The following is a 27,972-nucleotide window of genomic DNA, read 5'->3' on the forward strand; positions in this document are numbered from 1 at the left end:
AGTGAAGAAGTCTTTTTCGAATCGAAATTACATTTCGAAATTACTTGAGAATCGGAGCAACCGGTGACAGTCGGAGAGAATTTCATTCGTGGCAAATGATAATTCTCTATAAATAGCAGTGAAAAGTATTCATTATGTATGCCTTGCAAATCGATTAACCATTTAAACGACAAAGTTCCGCTCTGTGTGTTCCGTAGCTTCGAAGAATTAAATTACAATTTTTCATACATGCATATATATATAATATAATACAAGTCGAGTAAAAAAAAAATATATATATATATATATTTTCAAGTAATTTCGAAATGTAATTCCGGTTCGAAAAAGACTTTTTCACTGATTCAACAAAATGTTAACAAACTTATTCGTGTTTAGTATCGTGAAAGTAACGAGTTTCGATCAGATTCGCGCTATCGACACGAAGAATTTTAAATAATCTCTTACAGAAATATTTATATGTAACACTTTGGAATATTATGTCCATTTTCGTATCTGACGCAAGACACCAATAAAAATATACGATTTATTGTTTAGAGTCACGTGGAAATTACATAATTGAGGATGCCGCGTACAAACGCACTACATTATTCATGTATTTTATCGAGTTTCCCTTTCGATTGTTAGTTTTTACGTTTGTCGAGTCAGGCGAAGCTTTCGTTCCAAGTGAAATCTGTCTTCGTACTAGAATTTGATAATAATTTTCGAAAATCGTTTAAAGAAAGATTAAAAGATGTTTAAAGATGGATCGTTCATAGATCGTAACTTGAACATTTTTGATTGTGAACAATTATGATCACTGCACGATCGTAATGAATGAAATTTTCTGGATTTTTAGATCGACATCGTCAACTGTGAAAATTTTACGAGAGAGCCGATAAATGTTTTATTCTTTCGTAAACGTAATCGAAACGTTAACCGCGGAGCAGTTCGACCTCTGTTCGTGTGGTGCAATGTTACTTTCTTTAGCTGGTCCGTTCGTTGAAACGTTAAATCTCAATCCACTCTATCTTCTGCAACTCGCGAAAATAAACGCGGAGGGTGTAGAGACGCGAAGAGTAGGAAATACGCGATTGAAACAATAGTGTGTTAGAATCCTGTTCGATGGATTTTCCAACCTTGGTTAATGATAACGCTGTTATATAATCCGTTTAGTTAATCAAGCGTACAGGCGTTTTTAAAACGTAATACCGTGTAACAATGCGGTGTTTTGTATTGATATCACTGTCAGTGTAGAATTAGAATTTTTACAAAAGTTCATTCTAAATTGAAAAGCAAAGATTATTGATAATAATAATAGAAGAATTTTAGATACTAATAATGTAAGTATCGTTGATAATAATAATAGAAGGAGTTTCAGAACATTATAGGCTCAGAGTAGTCCCGAAATGAAAAATCCTTAATCGACATATGTGTATATGTAAATAGATCTTCGGATCCCTTTGACCTTAAGGGGGTATTTGTATTCGAAGCTGTTTTTTTAGAGTATACTCTGATGTAAAATATTTTTTATAATTATGGAGCGTTAGATGATTGAATTTTTTACCCTTTCGAATGGGAAAATCCTTTTAGTGCGTTCTTCTCAGCTTGTATATGAACACGATTATTCAAATAAGATTCGAGGAACGCAGATCCTAAGAATGGAGAAAATGGCTGTTTCGACGGGTCTACTTATTACGTCATTAAAACGAAGAACGTATAGTAATACGTAAAACGAGAATGACACAGTGATCCCTGCAACGCATTAAAGTAAGGAAGCAACCGAGTAATTCCGCACAATCTTCGACGATCTCCTCTACCGTAAGTAACAAATAAACTCGGATATATAACTTACATTATTGATACGGAACTTACGTTGATCTAGGTTAATTAGTTTTTTATTCGGTTTAGAGAGTGGTATACAAGGTTTTGAATCATCTTTGTGAAAACAAATTTATAGGAAAACACAATGTAAACTGATAGGATATTACGATCTTTTTGTAATAAACGATCGAAGATCAAGTTTGACGTAACAGGACAGCCTCTTATTTGTTAGTTATAAGGATGAAAGTTTTAGAGTTTCATAAACCCAACAGTTGGTAAATCAAACTCGAATTTTTACGTTTGTCGAGCTTCAGGCGAAGCTTTCGTTCCAAGTGGAATCTATTTTTGTACTAGAATTTGATAATAATTTTATAGTATTATTTTATAGTATAATTTTATAGTATAATATTGTAGTATAATTTTATAGTATAATTTTATAGTATAATTTTTTATAGTATTCTGCAAGTGTTTTAGTTTTTCAGTTATCCAAAGGTTTCAGAGCTTTTCCAAAATAACGAGAACATACTATTCGAAGGGTTGTTAATACCACGACGGTTGATTTAGTTTCGAATGGCTACGATGACGTAAAATTTGAGGAGAAAGTCGAAATGAATGCTTGTTTATAGAAATTAGTCGTAGTAAGGGTCGTACACGCGCGGACGAGTGGGTACACTATAATTCAAGTACCTAGAGCCTAGGAAATTTGAAATTTCTACGAGCCTTAAATTCTAGGTTATGTTAACAATGGCGTATACATAAGTGGTGCCCCGCCTTTTCTATCGTTCTCTTCAAGATCGTATTGCACACAGGACTGTTATTGTTATTGTTACAGGCGTAAACATTACACCGTACGAAGAATCTCGGATCTATCGTGTCGTGATAATCTGATAAAACGAGAGGATTGGTATCGAAATTCGAGACAGAGTTCCGTCAGAATCCGCAATACGCGAAAATACAAAAGACAGTTTTCTTTCATTTAATTTAAGTATAATAGAACAATAAAAATGACTAAGGATTGTAAAAAGGAGAAGAAGAAGGAGGAAAAATTGCGCGACGAAAAAGGAAAAGGTGAATGTACGTGTACGGATTGCTGTGACATGACAGCCTCGTGTTGCTCTCTCTTGACTTCTCTATGTTTGTGTCTGAGCATATGCGTGCCCGCCACACTTGGCTGGTATTGAAAAGCACGAGTTGAAGCGAGAAAGTGAGAACGAAAATGAGAGTACAGAAGAAATAGCGACGAATCGACCATACACGCACACGCGGCGAACAACCGAGAGTGAACGAACGAACGAACGAACGATTTCGACATTTCAGAATACCGAGTGTTCTTTACGCAGTAACTTATAGACACGTGAGTCTTTTTTCTTTTTTTTCTTTTGTTTTTCTTCTTTTACTCGACCGTTCGGTTTCGTTACGGGCCGCAATTTGTCTTTCACGAAGCTCGAAAATGGTAACTTAACGATATCGAAATTCGCGGCTCTAATACCCGTTTCCCGTTGATTCGGTTATTATCGGTTACTTCAGCGTTGACATGTACATTCTATCACATTCTCTACACGACACGAAATACGACTTCAACCTCGGATTGTCACAAATATCTCGTAAAATGACACGTTCTCGTATGTCTTTCCTTGTAACATCAACCCTTGTGTTCATCCAACCGAGATACTCGGATATACATTTCTTCCGATAATTAACCACGTTCTTGTAAAAATATCGTAAAACCCGTTCCAGATTCACATTCTTGGGATATTTTCACGTCTATCGATATCTTGCAAAGAAGAATTTATGCACAGGATTTTAAGTAACTAGTGTTCGTACAGATTATACACCCGCCGTACAACCGAGATGCTCGGACATCCGTATACAATAGTACTGTAAGACGAAACATGTGAGTAGAGGAATTGTGAGCCGAAATTTGATAAAGTAATTGTTGATAGACGAACGAACACGGGAATGAGACGAACAATTGACTTCAGCAGGGAACTGTTGCATGGTTTTAAGTAATTTTTCGCTCAGAATGTTTAAAACTGCATTCGGTATGTTCAATATTCGGGAAAGTATAAAATAAAAGTAATTGCCGAGTATCCGATGTGTCGTAATGCTACGTATCGGTTATCCGAGTACCTCGGTTGTGCAACAACCTTGAACATTTTGGTTGCCCGCGCAAGAATTGAGGATTTATAATTTCTTCGCTCTCGTCACCGAGCTTGGTAACATGTACGTACGTGAGTATTTCAATTCACGACTGGACTAGTCGATCTTACGTAAGCCCTTGAACTGGCCACGAAACTCTTTATATTTATGTAACGCGTATAAGAATAAAAGAGATTTAATCATGCGGATAACTACGATTCGTTTCATTCTCAATGTCTGGAAAGTGTTTCATTGTAGCGGACAGAGACGAATGGTGGACCCTCGATGACAGGAAACAATTAATTCATCGCGATGGTTTTAACACCTCGTAGCTCGATGGTTTTGAATAAATACGTATGTGCGAGATCGGAACGAAAATAAAAGAAAAATTGAAAAACACGAACGATCCTCACCGAGGTTTGGAAATTTTTGGGCCATTCGTTTCAATGACATTTAAACGCGATGTTTTCTTTTTTTTTCGAGATACTTTCTAGACACTTAACAACAAGCGTTAAGAAATATTGTACAGTTGTCGGATCCGGTGGATTTCGATCCTTTCGAATCGCTGCGGGATGAATATCGTAGAAAGAATTAAAGGACTCGTGTCGAAATTTAAGAAAGAGTCGCGCCGGGGCTTGCATCACCAAAAGAAACAAATACATTTATAAGAATTATGTACCACGAAAAATGATTTCTTTCGAAAAATTAATGAAAAAAGAGAACGTATTTATTGTATTTTCAAGAAATGCTCCGAAAGACGATTATATCTATTTTGTGTGCGAGAATTTTTGGGTAAAGGTGCTTGATAATTTGCAGAACAAGAAAAAAAAAAACTAAACAAATTTATTTTGTATGTGAGTGTTAAAGTATAACATTGTTATTAAGCGTCAACACGTTTCTTCGCCTGTTAGTTACTACGATGCCAGCTTGTGCACTTAGTGAGCAGGTTATTATTAGTAAAATACAGCTTGCGTGTTCGAGCGAACGAAACTCTCTTTGCTATTTCAAACGTTGCTTCAAATATTTACACAGCGATACGAGGATAAGAAGAAAAAAAAACGAACAAATTTCGCGGAAGCGATTATGTGAGCGTGTACGCAAATGCGAAAGAGTGACGATTTCGAAATTTCTAAATGTCAGTACTCAATAACACATTATCGCAGAGATTTACACATTTTAGTTGCTATTGTTTATGAATCTTTGAATATAATACACATGGTATCTTGATTCCGTAACATTTTGTACGTTTCTGTAAACCCAAATCTGGTAAAATGAATGCGTTAATGATGGAATAGCTCGACGATGTTGAAACGGTTTAATGAATTCGTAAAAGGACGAAAAAGAAACGTTAAGAATTAATAAAGCAGCTGTTTATTGTTTCGTTACGTTTACGTAAAATATTGTTGGTTCATAAGTGAAAGAGAATAATTTTTTACAATCATTATATAAGAAACGATATAAGTTACACGAATTTATTTATTTTCAGATTATGTTTTTAATTATTTAGAAACGATATCAATTGGATTAAATTTGAGCGAGGATCGGTTAAAATTCGTCTCCGTTTTCAAACAACTATGTACGATGACAAACTGTTTCTCCTTCATTTTTTAAATGAATCAGTAGCGCAGTTGCTTCATGTAACTGTTTTTATTTATCAGTACATGTTTGAAAGATCATACTGTATCTTATTTCTTAAGCGCATACAAAATATAATTATTTCATAAACTTCCAGCTGCGTCTTGGTAACCATTATCACACACGGTATGTCGCGCATAAAAAGTCAACGTATTAACAATTATTAAAATAATAACGATTTACGTATGTAAAAAAATTAATGTACCGCATTTTTACAAGAGTAAGAAATCTTCGAACGAAGAGAACGTTAAGAAATTTGGAAAGAACATTCTGGAGACGTATTCATAACGAACGAGAAGCTCTTTAAGAGCAATGTGGACGAACACGAGATCAGTACGTGTTATTTCACTTATCGTACTTCGTACTTGAGTATTTCAGCGTTATGATAACTCTGTGCATCGCGATCAGCGATTCTTCCTCTAATTTCGAAAGTAAGTGTGAACCTTCCTCTTTCCGATGTATCTTCTCATACGAGAGAGATGATAAAAAAAGAAAATTTGTTCGACGAAAGGAACGAACACACGAGTTAAAAATTAAATGCAAGATACATATAAAAATATCACCACGAGGTAAAGTCATAACATTATATTAAATTACGTCTAAATTTCATTCACATCGAACGCTGTTGCAGTCAGTTCTTTGTACGGGCTTATGCAAGAGTATATGAACCACCCGAATAAAATGATAAGAGTGATTTTAACGAACCAATCGGCGTAGTACAAATACTTCAGAACTTTTCGTGCACGTGGTAGAGTCGAAGGATCGTCTTTTAAACAGTACTGCCTGGTTCCTCGAATATATCGGCACATGAACTCGTCCCAGGAAATTATTGTCATGTCCATGCAGAATTCTTCTTTGTCGGAGGGATTTAACTCGAGCTGCAACTTTTTCATTCGTTCGTTTCTGAAATGAACAACGAAAAATTAACGTTTACAAGTTGTGGTAGTATTTACGTTGAATATTGAATCGTTAATATACAAGGTGAATCGTAGCACACGGGATCTACCTCGACGATGGATCGAGGAACGCAAAAATGATGAAAAAATTTCTCACATACACGTGCCCTATTTAATTTTGTTTGCAAGTAGCAATTTTAGTACGTTGGTAACGCGCAACTACCCGTCACCATAAAAAGTGTTCGAATCGATGTTATTCGATGCTATTCTATCAGGATAGAATCCTTTATTCGGATTAGTTCAGAATTGGAAGTCAACTAAAATCACGTATTTCAATTCAAAAGACTCGTAGCACGAGTTTAGAGTAGTCTACGACTCCTAGAATTGTAGGACCCAATGCTGATCACCTGGACCTAACATAGACCAATGATCTCGGAGTCGTGGGACTTGATATAAAAAATCTGAAAGTTTGCTGTACCATCCCTAAGTCTTAGGATCTCATTGTCGAGGTCTCTGAGATCCTAGGAGTCATAGAATAAATTGTAAAAGGTGAGAACGAAGGTCTCGGGGGTCCCTAATGATGCTCGGAATCGGGTTTCACAGTTCTCAAAGTAGTAGAGTATGTTTTCAAGATTTATAAGTTGTGGACAGTGAAGGTACCATAACTCTAGAGTGGTTTACGTAGGGTCTCACGATCTCAAGGTCATCGGTACGAAATCTTACGAGTTCGAGATTCTTGTTATCGCGAGTTACAGATCTTCGGTGTCCAGTTTCACAAGTTTCACTTTTTCTTTATGAAATCTAACGACTCTGAGACGATCAGTATCGTGTTCCACGGATCTGAAATCTTCCGAATCGTGACGTTTGGGCTCTGAAATTGTTGGATTCGCGTTCCATGCAATCTTTGGGTCATCGATATCGTTTGCTACGAGTCCAAGGTGGTCCGAATAAATTTCTTAATGGCGAATGCTGCTTGTTTCGATATAAATTTTCGTAATTACCGAAATATCCATTCCTTTGTGGTGTAATATTGTACCAATTCGATGCCAGCGTTGACTCTGTGTTGTACCTTTACCAAAAATGGTTTATTCCCAGTTAAAACGATTATCGTGTCAAGCATGTATGCGGGCAGAAAATGAAAGAGAACTACACGGAGCCAATGGTAAAACTTCATCGTGGTTAAGCTCCCGCCTGGGTACCAGAGAATACCTGAAAGTATATGTTTGCGTTATTCGGGTAATTTGAAAAGTTCGTATCGGTACGCTAACAATGGACGCGTGTAAATGTATTTATATTGTGCGTCTTAGTAACTCCATGTTCCATGAACCTGTGAATGGATATGTCGTCGCGTATTTCTTCCCAACGTCCACGGCGAAACCCCAAGAGATCGGATTCTCGGTGCCATTCGTCACGTTCATGTATATTGGTTTCTCGGGTTTCTCTAACCCGACCTTCCACGCAAGCGCGATTATTGAGTTAATCGCCATGTCGCAGGGTATTACGTTCAACTGATACTCGTAATTGCACAGTATAGTTCTGATCACTCCCTTTCCAGCCCCTATCATCAATCCCGTTGGTCCGTTCATGTTCTCTATCCATCCAACTGCCGGTTCTTTCCATGACGCGGCCACTGAAATTTGAAAACGTTTATCAGTTGAACGGGTTCACGAACAAGGTACACACACCGAGTGCGTCGCGCAATTGTCAATTATTTTTATTTTACTTTTCTCGTAAGTGCGAATGTTTCGAGGAATTCACACGACCGAAAAGAAACATGGGATTCAAATTTCATAAGAAAATACAATTTTCATTTTTAGGGTGCACTTATGAGAAAAGTGAAGTCGTGGAAAGTTGACATTACCCTACCATTCGATTTTTTCCTCTAGTTTTTTTTTTATCTCTCACCGAATTCAAGATACAACTCGTCCCAATTACGCGACGCATCCTGTACATCGAGATAAGTCGGAGGCAGAGTCACACAGGTGTTTGCCAACTAAGGGACAAATGACCCACTTCGCGTTAACCCCTTCTTCTCGGCACGCGTCTCGATCTCGCATGCCAAGGTGCTTAATAGCTGCGCAACACAAATGCGCAGAATCTTTTCACAGATCATGCATGACGAAGCAACTTTAATCTTACAGAAGCTTTCTACGCGCAGATTCGATCGATCGTCTCTCTCGTTGATCTTTTCAACGAGAAAAACGATCGATGGAATTCGTGGATAAAATCTCCACGTATATGGACCGTGTAGTACCGAAAGTCACTATTAAGGGGGTCCCTCGCATATTGTTAGTTCCACATTTTAGAAAAAATAAATGAACAGACATCCAATATTTTTAACGTACTTTTACAACTACGTCATTCCAGTAGAAAATTTAAGTTCGAAACTAAACGAACAGAACTGAGATCTATCGTAAAATGTAGATTCTTAAAAATATAGATTTTCATAGGTACATTGTACATTATAGTGGTCAGTACTGAAATCCCTAGGTGTACGATCAAACCGCCGTACACAAATATATTCGATCAGTCGCACGAACCATTATGAAATAATTATACCTTATTGATAACTACGCGAAACGTAAAATATAAAATTGGTTATCGATTTGAAGTTTTAATTAACATTTATGAAAATTAATATTGACACGTGTTGAGAAGGAGAATGGGCAACAGTATTTCGAAAGCGAAATCGAGAAACATAAATTTATACGTTGCACGAGTGTTTAACAGGACTTGAAAATAGAAACTAGCACCAAAAGAACCACAATTGAATCCCGTTCGTATCCAAGAGGGATGAAAGTAAATGTTGTGATTCTTTAGAACGGATTGACGTACGTCAGTCTACGGTGTCCTCGTCGTGTATGGAGTTTCGTAACTCGAGGAGACGAAGGTTCGCTCGAGAATGAATTGACGAGACGGAAGCTGTGTTTACCTATCGAAGGCCTAGCAATGGCTGCGGGTAGGCCACATCTTTGCACCAAGTCTTCGCTAAGAGCCTTGCTAAAGGCGTAAGTGTTTGGTTGACCATGTAAAATCTTCGGTGTCATAGCATTTAAGACATCGTCCGTTAGATTGGTCACGGTATCTATGACGACTTCGGGCTGTATCGAACACTGGTAATTTCTTTCTTCCAGTACCACCTCGGTACAGTGACAATACGATGTCGAAATGTGCACGAAGGATATCAAGTGCGTCATCTACGAATAATGTACAAATTAGTTCCCTTACTTTTATTGAGAGTATTCGATTGCAAAATTAAGTTTACATAAATGTACGCATTAAAGTTAATTTTACGTAAATTTACGCATTAAAATTAATTTTACCTAAATTTATGCATTAAAGTTAATTTTAAGTAAATTTACGCATTAAAGTTAACTTTATGTATATTTGCGCATTATAGTTAATTTTACGTAAATTTACAAATTAAAATTAATTTTACCTAAATTTACGCATTAAAGTTATTTTTAAGTAAATTCACGCATTAAAGTAAATTTTACCTAAATTTATGCATTAAAGTTAATTTTACGTAAATTTACGCATTGAAGTTGATTTTACATAAATTTACACATTAGAGATAATTTTACGTAAACATTTCCAACGACCGTCTAACGTGGAATTCATTCACCTGTTTCGCAAGATTTAAAACGTTCATTGTGCCCAGAGTGTTTATCATCACCGCTTCTTTCAGTGACAAATCGAATTTCACGTTGGCCGCCATGTGAAAGACCACGGAGACTTCTTTCAGCAATCTTTCCGTATCGACGGTCGATAAGCCGAGATCTTTCGTCGTAGTGTCGCCAGGCACCAGTATGAGTTTCTTCAATCTCTCCGGATACTTCTCCTTGATCGCTTTGAACGGCTCTTGCTAAAGAAACAGAAGAAAGGAGAAAAAAGAACGACCAATTAATCACTCGATGTCGTAAATTGTCATCGTCTAAAAAGAGACTGTGACATATCACGCACCTACATAATTGCAACGTTGTAAAATCTCGGTAATAAGTCATTCCGGTAAGTATGTGTACATACATGGTTCTTTTCGTTGGTGCAATAATTCACAACGGTAAAAGCGGAGATCGAGCGAAACGAAAAGGAGGTTCCGTGCACTTACGTTGGAACGCGATTAAACGGTTTACGTTTAAGGTAACGGTCGTGATTCTTCTCTAACGGACAACACCCATTTTCCAAGTGATTTTCACTGTCACTTTGAAACGAAACTATGGTGAAATTACCGACCTCATGCCTTCGACATTATCGTCCCTTTCACTTTCGTTCGTGAACGCATTACAAATAACTCATGTCGAATTGGTTGATCAAGTGCGTATGGGAAAACCTTGATGAAAAGAAACATACTCCCAAGCGGTGTGTATTAAACCGGAGACGTCGTCATTTTTTTTCTTTTTTTCTTGTTTTTGTTCCTTTTACGGAACGGTGTCCCATTTTAGTCGCTGTCCTTGTACACATTGCGTCAACTCAAAACGTCCGAAATATATTATATCGTATCGGAGATGATCACGCGTATCATCGAGTCGATCTAACGAATAATCCTGGTTGCAAACATAACTTCAACCGACGGACGAAAAAAGAAAGGTAGACGCGTCGATGCATTATATATGTATTTGTTGTAGCAGTAAGAGCGATTAAAATACATCACGAATTCAAATTTGGAGGTCGTATATACGTTATCTAATTATGCAACACGTGAAGTAATACTTCGTTTGCTTATTTACACTTTTGCGATCGAAGTGATTTAATCTCAGTTGTCCGCCGTCGGTTTATAACCTTTTCAATATTCATTAAGCTCTTGAAAAATGATCTCGTGTGATGTTTCCAAAAATATTTTACTTTTCGGTATAAACGTTTAATTTGAAATAAAATTCATTTAAATCTTACATCCGTCCGATGTTTCAAAGCATTGTTCGTCACGCTGATTTTTCGTAGTAAATAAATATAGCAGCGATCTATCATGATCGTAAAATTGTAATTTCTTACAATTATTCCGTATACAAGATTGACGCTAAAGATACATTTTTGGTTTCTTGAAGTAAAATTTAAGGAGATTACAAGGCCAAACGTGTACTTTTCCGCATTATTCTCAACTTCATTCACCTACCTTGGATTTTAGACGTAATATATACATATATACGGAAGACCTTGCGTCTGTACGAGCAAAGTCATGCATATAAAATTTGAGTTTCTTTTCTTTATTTCGCGAAGGAAGTAACTCATAATTAATCTTTATTTTCATTTTGTCCTTTTCGTTGCGTCTCTAATCTTTGAATTTATTTTTTATTTTTTATTTTTTATTTTTAATTTCAATCTTTACTTTTCATATTTTTGTCGATATCTTTATTTTCCATCCTGTTTTAACTTCCAATTCTTAGAAATAACAATTATAAAAGTATATCTTCAGAATCGTATCACCCTTCTAGCAATTTAAGCCTGATCGTGATACTCTTACCAGGCATTGAAATCACCTAATTAAAGTCACTAGAGCGGCGTTGATATTACGTTCACAACTTTCTTACACGACGACCAATCGAATTACGATCGTGAAAATATTAATTCGCGCGTCAGATTTTCTGTCTGAAAAATTACCAGTGTCAAAGCTCTTTTATGAATTCTTAAAAACCCTCCGCAGAACTGGATGGTAAGTAGATCGTTTAAGTAACGTGGAAACGAGTACCGTAAGTAATGAAAAAGAAAAAACCAAAGAAAAAACGAAAGGAAAATATTTGTCGAGAGAATTTTTAACTCCACAAAATTGACAAAATTTCAAAGTCCGTGTGTTTCGATGCTATCCACGTTTGTTCAACAACGAAATGGAATTTTGAACCCGGATACTTGTATTAATACGTTTACATTGTTTAATGAATATTTTCTAAGATATTGCCAAATGAAAATTCCGACATTCGTGTTTATGTCGGATGTTAATACGGCTGGTTATTTAAATTTTTAGATTTTCTGTTCGTTGCTGATGATTTTCAACTTCGAGATGAGAATGGACAATTGATTGTTTCCGAAGAAAAATTAAACTTATAGCGGTGATACAGTATAGTACATTCTCCCTGTATTTCGAGCTGTTTATTTTATAGACAGTTAAATAGAAATGGTCACGATCGGAACGGAAACAATTCTATACCGCAAATTCCTTTCGTACTTCATAGTTTTAATTGCTACAGAAATAGAATCGGAATGGAAACTACAATAGGCACGAGATGCGTTTGAAATCTACACGAGTAATACGAAATGACAAGTGATCGTTTACGTTAGTCAATAACGACTGTGCGAATCCGGTTTATCGAGTTCGTTAACTCGTTTCGTATTCTCTGAGGAACTTTAACACATACGTATAAACTATACAAGTGTTTCGTTTTACAAGGAGACGTACCCAATTGTGAGGCTCATTTTATAATGGGGGTTTCAAATTGAACGTTTAGTAGTTCAACAAATATATGATGTATTGGGGAGCCAGTATCTTACATAAGATGAAGATAAATTGCGGATGAGTTCGTCGCACAAATGACACCTGTACTAAAATTGCAATTAATTTCTTGTAAATGTTACAATTTGTAAAACTTTAATCTTGAATGTCTGCCATTAACCACCCGACCTGAAATCTTATATAATTAGTTTCAGTATTTCAAAAACACCATCACTGTTCAGAAATCCATTAGAAAGTGAGCTTCGTATTTTAATGTCTTTTTGTTAGAATATTAATGAGGAAACCCTAATCGCTATATTCTTTCCTTCAAAGTATGTAGAACGAGTCACCCAATACGCTTACACCGATGAACCAATGAGTTGCGTGACATGAAAAATTGTTTTGTAGAATAATTGCGTGATTTATAAATGGATACTTCATAACTGTTCATGTAGATACCGGTACTTGGATGACTTCAATTATTTTTACGCGAAATATATGACGACCCATTTAGAAAACTCAAACGCCTCTACTTACAAAAAAAAGTGCAAACAAAAAGTGTATAATTTTATCAGAAAATCATGTAACTTTTATATAAACAATTTCTTATACAATGCGCGATTTATGAGTTATCCAAGGTGAACACGTTACGTGCCCCGCCCTGTTTGAATATATATGTTTATAAATTTCTTATTTCAACGGCAATTGCGTTTATTTACATTGTTACACGTAAAATGTAGGTTATCGATAGAATTTTATTACCGATTTTCGGCAGTTTGACAATGCACCGCTGCTGAAAAAATGATATCATAAACAATTGTGCCCCACAAGTGGATCTTCGAACGAATGAAAGATAATGATCAAACACGTGCCCCGTAATCGTGATCATTTCTTTATTATCAAGTCGGAAACAAATTAACGATCCACGGTGTTGATTTTATTTCGTACAATCATCGAAGGAAAATGCTTTCGTCATTTATCGGCTAGGAGGAAGATTAATAATCCTCGATGACTGTACCGCGTCAAGAATACTCGAACACTTGTTAAAACGTCGTAATATTTTTTGTTTCGTTTAACAAAATAATATTATCGAGATATTCTTCGATTTCTTTAATCTCTTCAATTTCTCTGAAGTCGAATGGCGAAGAAGAGTGCAAAGAAAAATAATTCGACGTGTAACTCTCGATTTTTAACGAGCTTTGGCGATAGTACACCCTCGAGACACACTCGAAATACCAAAGCCATTAGTCGTGTACATGGTTCTAGCTGGTTAATGGTTTGGAAGTAATAGTTAGAATTAACAGTGTTCATAGTAAACCGCAAGCAGCCTTCGAAGACAACTAATTCAGAGAGAGGTAAATCAAAGATGAAGTGACTTCGTCAAGGCTGGTTTCCCATGGATCTGTGAATCGATTATATTCGTATTAAGCAAACCGTTTTCCATGAGACAGAAACACGTTACATACTACCGATTACAAGTAAAAGCGTTTGTTCCATTCGTTGTTATTCCTGCTTTCTAATATATTTACCTGTCGGAACATCCAACGGTTAGGAAATTTCTTTGGTATATTTCACCATGAATTAATCAGCACCGATCACGCTTGTCTTTACGATTACGATTAAGCACAAACCGAAGAAAAAAAGAAACACTTTGTAAAACACATGGAGTAATTCGATTTCGTATCATTAGAAGGAACAGAGATGTATGTGTCTTATTTAATTTATCGACGCTTCTAACGATGCAACTTGCTTCCTACACCTCTGTAACTGAACGTTAACACATTCATCGTCGCTGACGTAACGTTTTTTCGTAAACCATAATTGACTGCCGCTAACGTAAAACTACGTCTTCACAATTCTATTAATTATGTAACGATACGTTCAATTCGAGTTAATGAAAATCAGTTGCTCGTAACTTTCGTAAAATTGAATCGGCGATCGAATCATTTTTACGTAAGTTCGATAAGACGTGCGAATACTACGGATAAGTAATCCCAAACAGGAATATTTAACGGTGAATACGACGTCGATATCGTGTACGACTTTCTTTTATGGTTCGTAATCGAAATAAGAGTGCATATTGCGGTGATCCCCACTTACACGCCATTTACTCTTCCCCGCTTACAAGCAATCCCCGCTACCATTTTTGGTTTATTCAATGTGACTCGACGACTCGTGTGATTACTTATCGAGTGCACAAAAATCGATTGAAAGGACTCAAAAGTATATTTGCAGTATCGTTCGAATCTTTGGTGCAAAAATTAACGGAAAATCATTGAGAAGAACTTAACCAATAGAGTTTGTACTTCAAATTAATACAAAATTTGATCGATAGAGTTTGTGTTTCAAATCTCGCTGGATTTGACTTTGGTCGTCGATTTGATGAACATCTTTCTAAGAGGGTACCACGTTTGAACATCACGAATCGTGTCTTCACACGTGATATTCATATCCAATATATCGCGAGCGTGGTTTGTCTCGTGTTCTGAGAATTTGTCGTCCATCGAGTTTCCGTAAAAAAAAACTATTGTATTTATTCCGGCCACGTTCGACGTTGAATGAAAATTACGTAGCCGATATTAGTCACGAAATTTCCGGTCGGTATCAAGCACGTATCTCTGGTCAGGCTTACCTGAATTATGAGTTGTAATCTGGTCTGCGGATCAACATTTTTCTTCTTCCTGACCAACATGAAAACATTCCCAAGGTCCTCGCAACTGACCAGCAGCTTGTAAATTAGAACCTTCCCCATGAACCCCGTGCCGCCGGTGACGAAGATATTTCGCCCGTGGAACCATTCCGATATGGAAGGATTTTGCGACGCCATTTCCGGAAACGCTGCGAAACAAAAGTAGACATATGATCGGACGTCGATAACGATCAAGCTCGAGACTTATATCACGATTTGAGCATAATTCCCCGTTTTGCGAAACACCGGTGTTCCCCGTGATGCAAATATCTTCATTGTTCCGTGAAGAAATGAAGAAATCGGTATCGTAGAATTTCTATTATATGTAAATCCGACGACATTAGAATCACGTGCTGCGGTAACGAGCAACATTTCATTCACGATACCGAGAAGTTCTTTTTTCATGTATCTTCACTGTTCCATGAAGAAACGACGAAATCGATATCGTAGAATTTCGGTTACATGTAAATTAACATTATATCACATTATATCGACATTAAAATCACATTCGCGGTAACACTTTATTCGTGATACCAAGAGAAGTATCTTTCCGATTTGAACCGAGATATTATTTTATTCGATAAGTAACGGATAAAATTTTAAAAATGTTTGTACTCGTTGCTCGAAATTTGTGCCCACATGAGGGTTTTTCAACGTCTCTGACATATGTACATTTATTTAAAATAAACGTACCTGTGTACACTTTAACATGATGACGTTTTATATAAGAAATATTATTTGTGTAAAAGTATTTCTAATAGTAAATATCTATAAGTTTGTTGACACTCTCTTAAAATGATAATTAACATCAGATATATAGTAACTTGCTATTCGTTGTTTTTTTTTGCGTTCGTCGAGGCTTATCGAAAGAAGTATTTCATCTTTTTCGTACGTGAATTTCGTATTGTGAATTCTTTAAGTCGTAATATTTACATAATGCCAGTTTTTCCCAAAGCATTCATCAATAATAATATTGACGATGGTTCTCTTCAAAATGAGACACCACACACATGTATAAACTGTAGAAAAAGAATTTAACTCTCTTCGAAATGGTAATTTAAAACGAATAAATATTTTTTAATTAATGAAAATAATAACGATAGACATTAGCAAATACTTGCTGTATCTCTTATAAAGATATCTTTCTATAAATCTTAATAGTATTTATGTACAAATTATGTACTATACTCTCGTTCGACATTTAAATTGACAATAATTTCGTATATGTACACAACGTTGTACATCAATTTTCAGTGTATGCAAATAATTATTTTATTAGTGTCACTCCGTATTATTTTACTATACGATCTCTAAACAAACAAACATCGTATTAAATTCATTACTTGCACAATGAGTTACTCGTACGTACTAGTGAAATTTGATTTTAAATAGTTTTCTTTACATTACAAATGAACTAACACCGGTTAGATAAAAATAAAATTAAAAAATTGAATTAAGCAAAATTACAACTATGAATTATCTCCATTCTAATTTCCTGGAAGCTACTTTTGAACGTTAGCCACAAACATTACTATTCGTTAAATGACATGCCACACTAATGATTCGTGTATCGTTAGCAATTCATGAGTTACATAATATATTCTCTGTATGTTGTCAACATTTTTCCGAAATTCTTGCCAATCGCTTTCGCGTCCGAGATTTATTACAAATAATCAAGCTAGTATCTTGACATTTTTTTAGATTCCTCTTCAGATTTCTCGATAAATTTTTATGTGACTATCATTCACAATTTCTTCGAATTGATATTTAGATTTTTAAATCGTTGATTCTGTACATTTACATTGTCGATTTTCACCGAATAATAAATTATACTTTATAATCGGATTACTGTTCAAATTAAAATAGCGTTTATATTTTTCTCTGACGGATTTTACATTCTTATCGTTGACGATAAATGTAAGACTGAAATTCAATTTTAAACAAAATACGTACTACATGCCGCTAATTAATAAATCATCGAATTGAAATGAATTGTCACATTCCATTTGCACAAATTTACGGCCACCGACACCGTTCCAATCTTTTCGTTACACGCTATTAAATGAAAAATGAACAATAAAACTCGAGAGTCGTATTTTATTCCGACAAATGACTGCAAAGATCAAGAATACCCTAAAGTCCGAAATTGACATTTTATTACAAACGTGTAACAACCTTTCAATCGTTAACAACCGTATTATCATCGAGTGATGACCTTCGCTACCGAAATTCATATAAATGTATTTATTATTCCGCCATCTGAACGTTTGATTTTTCTCAAAAGGAAAAAAGGTGAAAACATTTTTGCGAATTCTTTGCATGATCCGTTGAATCTTTCGTCTGGTTGATGAATTTTAAATTTTACAATGTAAAAACGTCAAAACGCGTACACGGAATAACTGAATTTTAAAACAAAAATATGAAAGAAAGACGGTTCAATTTCGTGTCTCGCGGTCTATATTTATTCGCAAATGCAACAATACGCCTGTAAAATGTTATTGTAATATTCATTTTAAACAGAACCATATAATTTTTTTTTTTCTTTCTTTTACACATACATTCATAAATCGATTCCTTTCGTTATGCTACGTATAAAGTCGTTAAAACGAGTGCTTCGAAAACCGAACGATGTAGGAGATATTTAAAAATACAATTAAAAAACTTCTCAGCAACCACAAAGAGAATCGATCCATTCAAACAAATTCATATGGGACCATTAAAAAAAGAATTGCAATGGCACTTTTACAGATGCACCGTTGAACTTACGAAAGAAGAGCATCCATAGGTAGGTAGACCTTGTTATGCCATTCAACTCTTTCCTCCATCAATTTTGTTCTATCCAACGAAATAGACCGTGTAATCCGGGCCAATCGCGTGACATAACTTGTACAAGTAGACGTTTGGTAAAGAACATTGTCAAACCTTGGATCAAAATATTACAAAATTCCAAAGCACTATGTCAGCTGTAAAAAAAAAAGAAAAAAAAAATGATTACCAAATTAAACGTACAATATTTCTTCTATCTTTAAAATTGAGTTTATTGTTCCCGATTCTTCGGTGAGACAAGTTTCTAATTATTCCGAGCATCGTGATTCCAGATCGTTAAATACCGAGGACAATTGAATACTGCTTTTGTAAGCACAAATTGAATATACTTTCTATGAATGACTAAGTAGGTAAGTTGCGTTAGAAAAATGTTGCGGTCATCCTCTGAGGCAAACATACTATTGTAGAATTTGTATTCGTCATTCGTTTGAAAAATGAACATTTCGGTATGGTGTATCACTGGCTCGCTTTTCACGCACAGTCTAAAAGTAACGGTGCAGCGGAAATGAATTCTTCTAGCGTACGGTCACTGCATCGATTGTCAATTAATGGAAATTTCACTTCGTCACGATCGTGTTAACACGTAGTGATTTTCACGCTCTGCTACGTACAGCCAGTCACATAAAATTATATACACTAATTTAACATGCACGTGAAGAGCCAACGGGAATTAACGAGGTAAGATTCAGAACTTGGAAATTCTAAGAATGAATAAATATTACGTTATCTTTGTATTGTCTCAGTTCATTCTAAAAGGGTATAATTGTCATTATACATTGAATATAGTAACAAACATTTCTTTCTTCTAAATATTTTTTTAAGGAGTTCCATAATCATGAGAAATAATAATATAATTGGAATAATATTTAAATTTATATTTCCATAAATATTCTTTGTAAATAAACGATAACCTTTAGTAAAACAATAAGTTTACTTAAAAGAGGTAACGTTTCTATATTTTCTACTGTATGTCAAAGTTCAAATTAAAACGAACGTATATTTCACTTCTTGAACCATTTTAGGGTTGAGATTTGACAGTTTAGCTGTATTGTGTGCGGAAATCTAATAATCACACTTGTTACGTGTAGTTACCGAACACCTATGGGCGTTCACCGTACGCAGCGCACTGACCGATTAAACACTTGCAAACATTTGCAGTACGAAAAGATTTAGAGTGACTTTGGCGAATGAGAAAAAAATAGTGGAACAATCTACCATTTGTATATTTTCAAAAATTTATGATTGTTTAAATTTCCAAGTTCGAGATAAAAAAAAATTAATATATCTATATTTTGCATGTATATGTCTCTGATACTGTATTTTGCACTCATTGATGTAACCTAGTCGGGATCTAATAATTGATACTTTCTTGTAAACGACTCGAGTAAGTATCGTTATTCTGTCAAAATGTTTCCAACTTTAACCGATAGAAAATTTATATTTTTTGATAATATTGCAAATTTATAGAGTATGTAGATTTTTATAACCAATGTCAAAAATAAATACGCAACCTGGTTGCAAGTACATACCTTCGCAAGTTCGTCCGAAACATCAACGTCCACAATTTTACAAATAATTCTAATAAATAATACATGAATGTAATTTAATTTTTTTCAAGAGAAAATAATGTTTCATTGTGAAATGAAATCTAATTGATTGAGTTTACTTAATGGAAAAACGATTCAATGTTATATACAATATTGTCAACGTGTTTTATATTGCTATTACTATTTATCACAGTGAAGTATTTACTACCGATCAAGTTGATTCCACCGGAAAACTTACAAACGTTAAATTTTTTTCAAATAATTAAATTTCGTTCACTTTCACGGTCAAGACCCAACAATAACTATTCCGATTGATTTATTCATTTTACTGTTAATTCATACTCACGTGTTGTTTACTGAAACAGAACCAACTAATTGTTTCCACGGTCGAAATACATAAATTGGTTTGCCGCGAGTAATTCTTACTTTTAAACGTTTTATTCGTTTGGCTATGTATTGAAACTTCTATCCTTCCACCTGTCAGTTTCTATTTCGATTATAAACTCACGCATACCAATTCGTTTCAACGAGTATTGGTCTACATTTTGTCGATTTCCTTTCAACTGGTCATAAACCACCAACGAGTACACGCAATCCATATCTGTCACCTCATCAAGAGTTCACATGTATCGCGAAACAGGCTCTCGACGTTCACATTCAACCGTAACACCAGTGACAGTCGGTCGGATCGGGTTCTGTTATACATACCTATCTATATGCGCACAAAACGAACAAGACGAGACGGAGAACGACGGAACTAGTACAATCTGCTTTTTGGTGTTCTGTAATCTTTATGTTTCACCAAACACTGTGTATATAAACGAGCCCGGTCGCGCAAAGGGAAACGCAATCGAAAGAACGTCGAATCGCGATGATCAGCGAGTGAGAAGTGAATATCTACGTGTGGCCGGTTGTTGCTCACTTGGCCGACACCGCACTCGTCCAACGAGAATCAATGTATCGTCCCACGGGGAGGACTATCGAGAGAGGATTTTTGTACAACAGGAAGAGTTAGATCGGGTAATCCCTTAGCGAACCATTACGAAGGTATACCAAACACGGACTGAGCGTCTATGCGCGATCGGCGAACACTTTATCCCCGGCGACGGTTATTCTTATACTTGTTGTCCAGTGACTAGGCGCGCGGCAAGATGTGCCGCCGGGAGTCATTGTCTTTGGTCGAGCTCTCAGGGTCGTTCCCTTGTGTCCGGTTACCGTGGATGCCCGTCCTTGCGCGCCCGGTTTCGGTCACCGATTCGACGTGCACCCGTGCACGAACGTATATGCAACAACTCGATCGTAATCGTTATCGTTACCTGTGAAACAGGTTCCAAATTGTATCACTGTCTGCTCATTTACCGCATCGAAATTCGATTATACCGTAACACGGTGCACGCGCTAGCTTTGTTTCTTCGTGACGTGTGTTTACATCTTTATACGCGTAGCGTTGACCCCTCGCGCAGTCTATCGCTGTATCCACAATTATCGATGGGTAATCGTTCGGTCGATAAATCGATCAACTACATTTCGACGGAATACCCGAATTCGATTACCATCGCGTTAGATTCGTTCATTGGCGCCACGATGTCCCGTTCGATTCTAAAGTTTGATCGTATCGATCGTGTGTGTATACAATAACTAAAAAATAGGTTACTGCACTTCGTTATATTGTGTTCGATTTATAAATCAAAATCCGTAGTTACATTTTTGTAATCGGATACCCTATCGAAGAGTCCTTTCTTGTTAATAGGTGAGTAAATACATTTGTAATATATTTAACCGATAAATCACTGCCTTTACTTAAGTAATCGGTTATCGTATCGAAGAGTCCCGTCTCGTTAATGATTATGTACGTAAATTTGTAATGGAACATCTTTGAATATTATATTTCGGAGAAGATAATTTGGCTGTTCTCATTGCCCCGATTCGGAATCATGCCAGACATTACCTTCGCTTTCACGCTGTTCCAGCTTACCACTATATCAAAAACCACAGAGCGTGTTCTTGCAGGTGTATGAAGGGATGTGTCACAGAGAAATTGGGTTGCTCCAACGGTACGATGGAGTAGATCTGTAGTGACCTTGACCGGCCAATTGATTCTGTCTTGATTTTTTAATAAGTGTTCGACGAGTGAAACACTGTCTATGAAACATTCTCTGGATCAGTGTTTCTCAAACCGTGGTCCTTAGACACATTGATTAAAATAAAAAAATGCGTTCCGTAAATAATATTCTTGTAAAAAAATATCCGTTAAAAAGTCTTTTGTTATCGATATTCTTTTCTAGTTAGAAAATATTCATTGCTGTTCATTCTGCATCTGTTGAAGGTAATAATAGATAGAAAATTTTATTAAACTTTTTGTTTATTTAAATCTTAGTTTTAATCGCGAGTCAAGTAATACGGACATTTTAGAATTATTCAATGTCTGTAATTCTCAAGAGTATCCAATGTTTCTTTAATGAATGCAATAATTCTTTTTCGTTCACGTACATACATAGCAATGAATATTGGAACGAACGCGACCAGCTGATTGACATAAGCCAACAGAAAAAAGTTCATCTTTTTCATTCCATACACGAAAGTCCAAATGTACTGAGTATTTAGGAAGCTTATTGTTCGACCTTGAATGACTGAAAGACCTTGTTGGTATTTAACATTTCGGAAGTTCCAGGTAAATCTTCGTTTCGAAACTCTTTTTATTGCGTTCAAAGAACACGTTATATCGTTGACCTTTTGCCAATCGAGTTTTTGGATAATTTATTCTAGTTTTATAATACGTGTCTCTCAACATTTAGCTTTTCGTTTTTCAGAGGCTGTCGGAGTATTCAACAATAGAAATAATTACAATACTGGAAACATGAGGAAAAACTCGTCAAGTTCGTCGGTCATAAATTTTAAAAATATGTTATTTCTCTTGTGTAAAGTGGTTCCAAAATATTTATTGTTACGTATATTTTTAAGATTAATATTTGAATTAATTGGTTCCGATTTAGTAAACATATTAATAAAATAAAAAAAAGTAAGAAGTTGTAAAGTACTTATTTATGTAAAGACAAATGTGTGAACGTGAAAAGTCACCTCTGTTTTGATGTTTTACATGTTTTTGTATATTTGTAGATATTTTATTGTAATACACTACTTTGTTTGTAAGAGGTCTCAGATTGGAATGTTTGTAAAAACTTAACAGACGATGTACCTTTTTGTAAATGTTAGCCAGTGAATTAGTTAACCTTCCAGAGGGCATGAATGCCTACGTAAAACAAAAACAACCGTTTTCCGTTATCAGAGTTAGACATTAATTAGTTAAATATATTATGTAAACAAAGAATCGAATAAAATTGCGATTACAATTTGTATTTTAAATGTAATTTGCATACGTTAAGGTTACATGTTCTTACAAATGATGAATCAAGAACTTGTATGCGTCGTTAATAATTAATGTGAGCATTAAATTGGTCAGTGAATGTTACTTGGAAATGTGTATTAATTAAAAAACCAAACATTTTCATCCATTAACGAAACTAGATGCTTTTCGTTTTGTATCTAGTAATTGGACTACTCAGGAAGTTTATCTAATCCAACAGGTTTTGCTTTAGACACGATTAAACGTTAAACCTATTTTGTATATTTATCAACATTGTGTCATTTTTAAAATCGTTAAACTGATGTATTTGTGGCCGTCTGTTGGTGGATGGTGTGAATCATGTGTTGTATAATTTTATTAAAAAATATGTAAATAAAATACGCAAACATTTTGATAGTTTTATTGTATTACGACATTCTTTTACTTTGTTTTCAAGAGACGGAGCACGCAACAATAAACAATTTAATTTTTACCGTTCAACTTTTTTTGCGTGACCTTGAGTAAATTCGTTGGGTTGTTTTCATTTTTATGATACCCAAACGAAATATATAGTAAACGTTAGACGACCTTAAAAGACCGAGAGAAAATTTACCTACGATACTATCAGATTTTATCTAAATAATGGTGGAGGAAATCCTTCTTATTTCACCTCTCATTATCATCATCTAACTGGAATTTGTTTGGAAACACTGTATATAAAATCACTGGCAAGATATACAGGGTATTTCACACAACTGGGCTCAACCATCGTGACGCTATTTTTTAAATATACCTACGTACTTTTCTCTTCATTCTATGCAGATAGAGTGCATCTTCTTCTTTATGGTGCAACAGTTTTCGTTTTCTATAAAGTGCTTTTACATTTCGAGGTTGACGACTTGAAACACTTCCCACATTTTTTAAAGTTGCATCATAAGCTTGCGTTTTAATTTGGGGCAGCTGATAAATTATTGTATACTGTTACATGATTCTTCAACAAAACAATTCTGCATCAATGGTAAAGCCTTCTACTTAATTTTGATAGGAAGTACGATTTTCCATTGGTAATAAATACTCTAATGCTTTCCTGTAACACCACCAATTTCCACGTTCTCGATTGTTGTTGCTAATTTCTTTCCGTTGATTAATGCTAATATTACCTACTTCCTCTTCTAATTCAATAAATTTTAATTCGACTGTGTCGAAATAAAAAAATATTAGGATACTTAAATCGAAAATAGATTACCTTAGAAGATACTTGAAATTTATTTGTTCAATGAAACAAACAAATCATATTATTACTATAAATCTTCTAACCTATTTACAAAGAAAAAATACTATTTCGTTTACTACTCAAAATATTGAGCTAATCGATGTTTCAGGTATGATGAAATTCTAATACTTTTTTTAATAGAGAATGAATCTATCAATGCGTACAAAAATATATAGTTCCATTTTAAAAAAACGTAGAGGTGACCTTGAAGTTTTCAAAGTACCACTTTCGAAGTACACGCATATACCGCATCATCTAGCATCCAACGCCACTTAATTTTTCCTAATGAAATTTTTCTTCTATCTTCTACCGTTTAAAAATTATGGCTAGGCCTAACTGGTGAATCAACCTGTAGAATAGATATAGCCTCTAATGGAAGAATGTGTTACACAACCTAGAGAGGTTCTAAAGAATTGAAGAGATATAAAATGGACGTTATGGGCAATGATTTATCACATAACGAACATTATTTTCAGTAGATCGAACAGATGGTTGAATTCGATTGGTCATCCGTTGACGTCACAATCCGTGGAAAGTATGAATACAATCGTTACCAGCCGAAAACGTTCACTTTTCTCGGAATCATTTCACACTCTGAAGACCATTACCAACGTATATGGACCATTATTCGGAACTGCTCGATCACATCACTCTCTCCAATTTTGTAATATATTCCTATTTTTCCATTCATTTTATTTTATTCTTTAGCCTCTTCCTAGTTTTATTTTGTTACATTTTCGTACTTTTTAGTTAGGTGTTCCATCGAATGCAAATAACTCCTACAGAAACAATAAAATATTTTGATTAATTTGCTAACCATATTTACTTAAACATTAAGTCCTGAATTTTGATGACTCTTTGTTTAGGTATTTTAAGCCGTATTTACTTCTACGGGCTCATTAAGAGAAGAGGAAACTGACTTTAAGATCTTCTGATAAAATAATTGCTCAGTAAAACTGAACGAGGAACTTTGATTCTATCTATCTCCGTTCGCACCAACCTCTTCGTTGTAAGACCTACACATTGGGTAATTTGTATTACTCACTATGGAAAATTATTTAATTGCAGCTAATCGGCTACGAACTTCGAATAGTTTCATAAGATATAAGAATAAACATAATATTGTAACAAAGAAAAGGTTTGTAACACATACGAATGTGTGGAACTTTGTTTATTTTATATTTATTCGATAGAACCACAAATAATGTACCTACAGGGACGAGTTATTTAGGTTTCTTACCTTCACTGATTTCGATAATTCGGTTGAGTATAGTTCACAGAATTGCCGTCCTTAAACGAAGATGTCGCTCCAAAGCCAATGATATTTTTCCGAAGTCGGTATTTCAGATCGTATAAAATATCAACTTTAAGTTAAAATATCTATTTTAGGTCTATGTATTATGTTCTTACACATAGTTCATAATACTAATTATAGTTACAAATTAAACTTATGAAAATGTATTAATAGAAGGTTTTTTAATTTGAATACAAATTCTATACTGACAAATATTAAAATGATTTCATTGCTGGTGATTATTGTAAAATTCTATTCTTATTTACAATTAATAATTAATAATTCAACGCCAGTAGGTGTAGAAATTAAAATTAAATATGCTGAGACTTAATTATTTTGGTAACAATTACAATCACGCACGAATACATATGTGTGCGAATATAATAGATAGTTTTGTAGTTAAAATAAATAAATATTTTTTTACCCATGTATTTGTCTGGATAAATAATTCTTCACTCTTTCATTTAATTTTGCAGTTTGAATCTTACGCATTTTCTCATTCTTATCACTCTCCCGATTCTTATTTATCCTTATCCGGTACCATAGCTACACATGGTACAAAAGAAAAATTACAATTAATTCACATTTGTAAAAAATTATACGTAAAAGATAACAGCCAATTTGCTACTATTACATACTATTTAATTAACTACTGGTGATAAAATAAAAATTTACATATATATGTATAACTCACCGATCGTAGAATGCGATCAAGAGTATAACGATGTTGCTCAGTCGAAAACTCTATGGAAGTCACTAGTGAAGTCATCGAGGAAGTTTTGCTGGACCCATAGATGCAATATGATAAAATGTGAAAAATTGATAATGAAATAAAAAATATTACGATTTGTTTTTACAATTATGAAAACTTCAATTAAAATGTAAAAGATTATGATATTCGAAACTAATAAAAATCCTCGATCATTTTGAGAATTTAAAATTGAGATAAAATTTTAAGCTATGAATTTGTTTTGTAAACTTGTATATACATATAGAAGATAATTCGAAGACACTTACATTTTTTGCTCGTGAGGCATTGCTCAGTACTCCTCTTCAGGAATGCACTAACTTTAGTACCGGTAAAGAGTAACTGTTAATTTGAAAAGACAAATTAAAAAAAAATTAGTGCACCCAGGAATAGTAGCCGCGATCTAAGATCGAGACCAGCGCACAAGTGACTCTAATCTCGTGATTTATAAAAGAAACAGAACTATTCTAAAAAGAATTCATAATACGCAATAAACACTGACTCTATCTCGGACATGCTTAAAATACGAACAAGACTGTACATACTTGGTGTCACTGCGCAAAAAATGTGAACAATTTCTACGCAGAAAACACTGACTACCGACTGCAATGCGCGCGATCACCAAGTCCATACGATTCATAAGTAAATTTAGAAATGTAAATATTGTAAAATATTACATAGTAGGATTTGTGAATGGTTAAGACTTTACAAATTTTAGTAAGTTATTAATGTAACTATAACTTTGAAATTATTCTTAGTTCCACGGTGTTAAAATGTTCCAAGAGCTATTCTGTTATCATATGAAACTCTGAGAATGTATACAATGTATTGTTACAATATTTTTTGGGACTGATAAATTTGATAGAATCATAAACTATATGCAGGGACATACAGAAGAACTTTTGATACTTTACAAAGTTGGTATTTCAAATCGGGTGACACCAACTCCCATAAGGTGAAAGGTCTACCTTATATCTCGTTTGTGATACAAACTCTCGTAAGATGAAATATTTAGTCTATATCTCGTTTAAGAGATATCTTGAACTAGTATTTATTAATTGTAAGTTTATCATTTACTGCTTTACTTGAAGTTGTTAATTATCGAACAAATATCACTACTACAGTTTTCAGTAACATGATCTCCGTACAGTTGACGATGTTTAATATTATTTATATTTGTTTACATTTCTCTGTAGACCGGTATATTAATTTTATTTCGGTTATAAATATAATAAATTATTTAAGGTTCTTTTATTATTAAACTTTTATAACTGATGTTGACAAAATTTAAGCCTACATTAGTATCTATGATAGGTAGAAGAAAATAAGATGTCATGTAATTAAACGATTTCTTTAGAGAA

General features: G+C 34.7%; 1 protein-coding gene and 2 long non-coding RNA genes across 8 annotated transcripts; 2 read left to right on the top strand and 1 right to left on the bottom strand.

Moving 5' to 3' along the window:
• Positions 1-457: 457 nt before the first annotated feature.
• LOC143144848 (uncharacterized) lies at positions 458-5,670 on the top strand. Its single transcript, XR_012991540.1, has 2 exons — positions 458-1,797; positions 2,633-5,670. It is a non-coding gene; the product is annotated as an uncharacterized LOC143144848 (long non-coding RNA).
• LOC143144845 (putative fatty acyl-CoA reductase CG5065) lies at positions 5,567-27,291 on the bottom strand. Of its 6 annotated transcripts, XM_076307673.1 has the most exons (11): positions 27,157-27,291; positions 26,881-26,953; positions 26,558-26,645; positions 26,288-26,409; positions 25,810-25,933; positions 15,524-15,729; positions 10,096-10,335; positions 9,403-9,667; positions 7,798-8,100; positions 7,472-7,679; positions 5,567-6,477 (listed from the first exon to the last, which is right to left on the bottom strand). In XM_076307673.1, exons 6-11 carry the CDS (start codon positions 15,716-15,718, stop codon positions 6,174-6,176), a joined length of 1,515 nt encoding a protein of 504 aa, XP_076163788.1. In that variant the 5' UTR covers positions 15,719-15,729; positions 25,810-25,933; positions 26,288-26,409; positions 26,558-26,645; positions 26,881-26,953; positions 27,157-27,291; the 3' UTR covers positions 5,567-6,173. The 6 variants fall into 6 exon arrangements, with proteins under 6 accessions (XP_076163788.1, XP_076163787.1, XP_076163791.1 ...); XM_076307672.1 differs by lacking the exon at positions 27,157-27,291 and having other exon boundaries at positions 26,881-27,136; XM_076307676.1 differs by lacking the exons at positions 25,810-25,933; positions 26,288-26,409; positions 26,558-26,645; positions 26,881-26,953; positions 27,157-27,291 and adding an exon at positions 21,270-21,286.
• On the top strand, positions 20,189-23,711 carry LOC143144849 (uncharacterized). The gene is made up of 3 exons (XR_012991541.1): positions 20,189-22,279; positions 22,452-22,624; positions 22,764-23,711. It is a non-coding gene; the product is annotated as an uncharacterized LOC143144849 (long non-coding RNA).
• Positions 27,292-27,972: the final 681 nt, after the last annotated feature.

Source organism: Ptiloglossa arizonensis, chromosome 3 (genome assembly GCF_051014685.1).
Source record: "Ptiloglossa arizonensis isolate GNS036 chromosome 3, iyPtiAriz1_principal, whole genome shotgun sequence".
Lineage (NCBI taxonomy): Eukaryota > Metazoa > Arthropoda > Insecta > Hymenoptera > Colletidae > Ptiloglossa > Ptiloglossa arizonensis.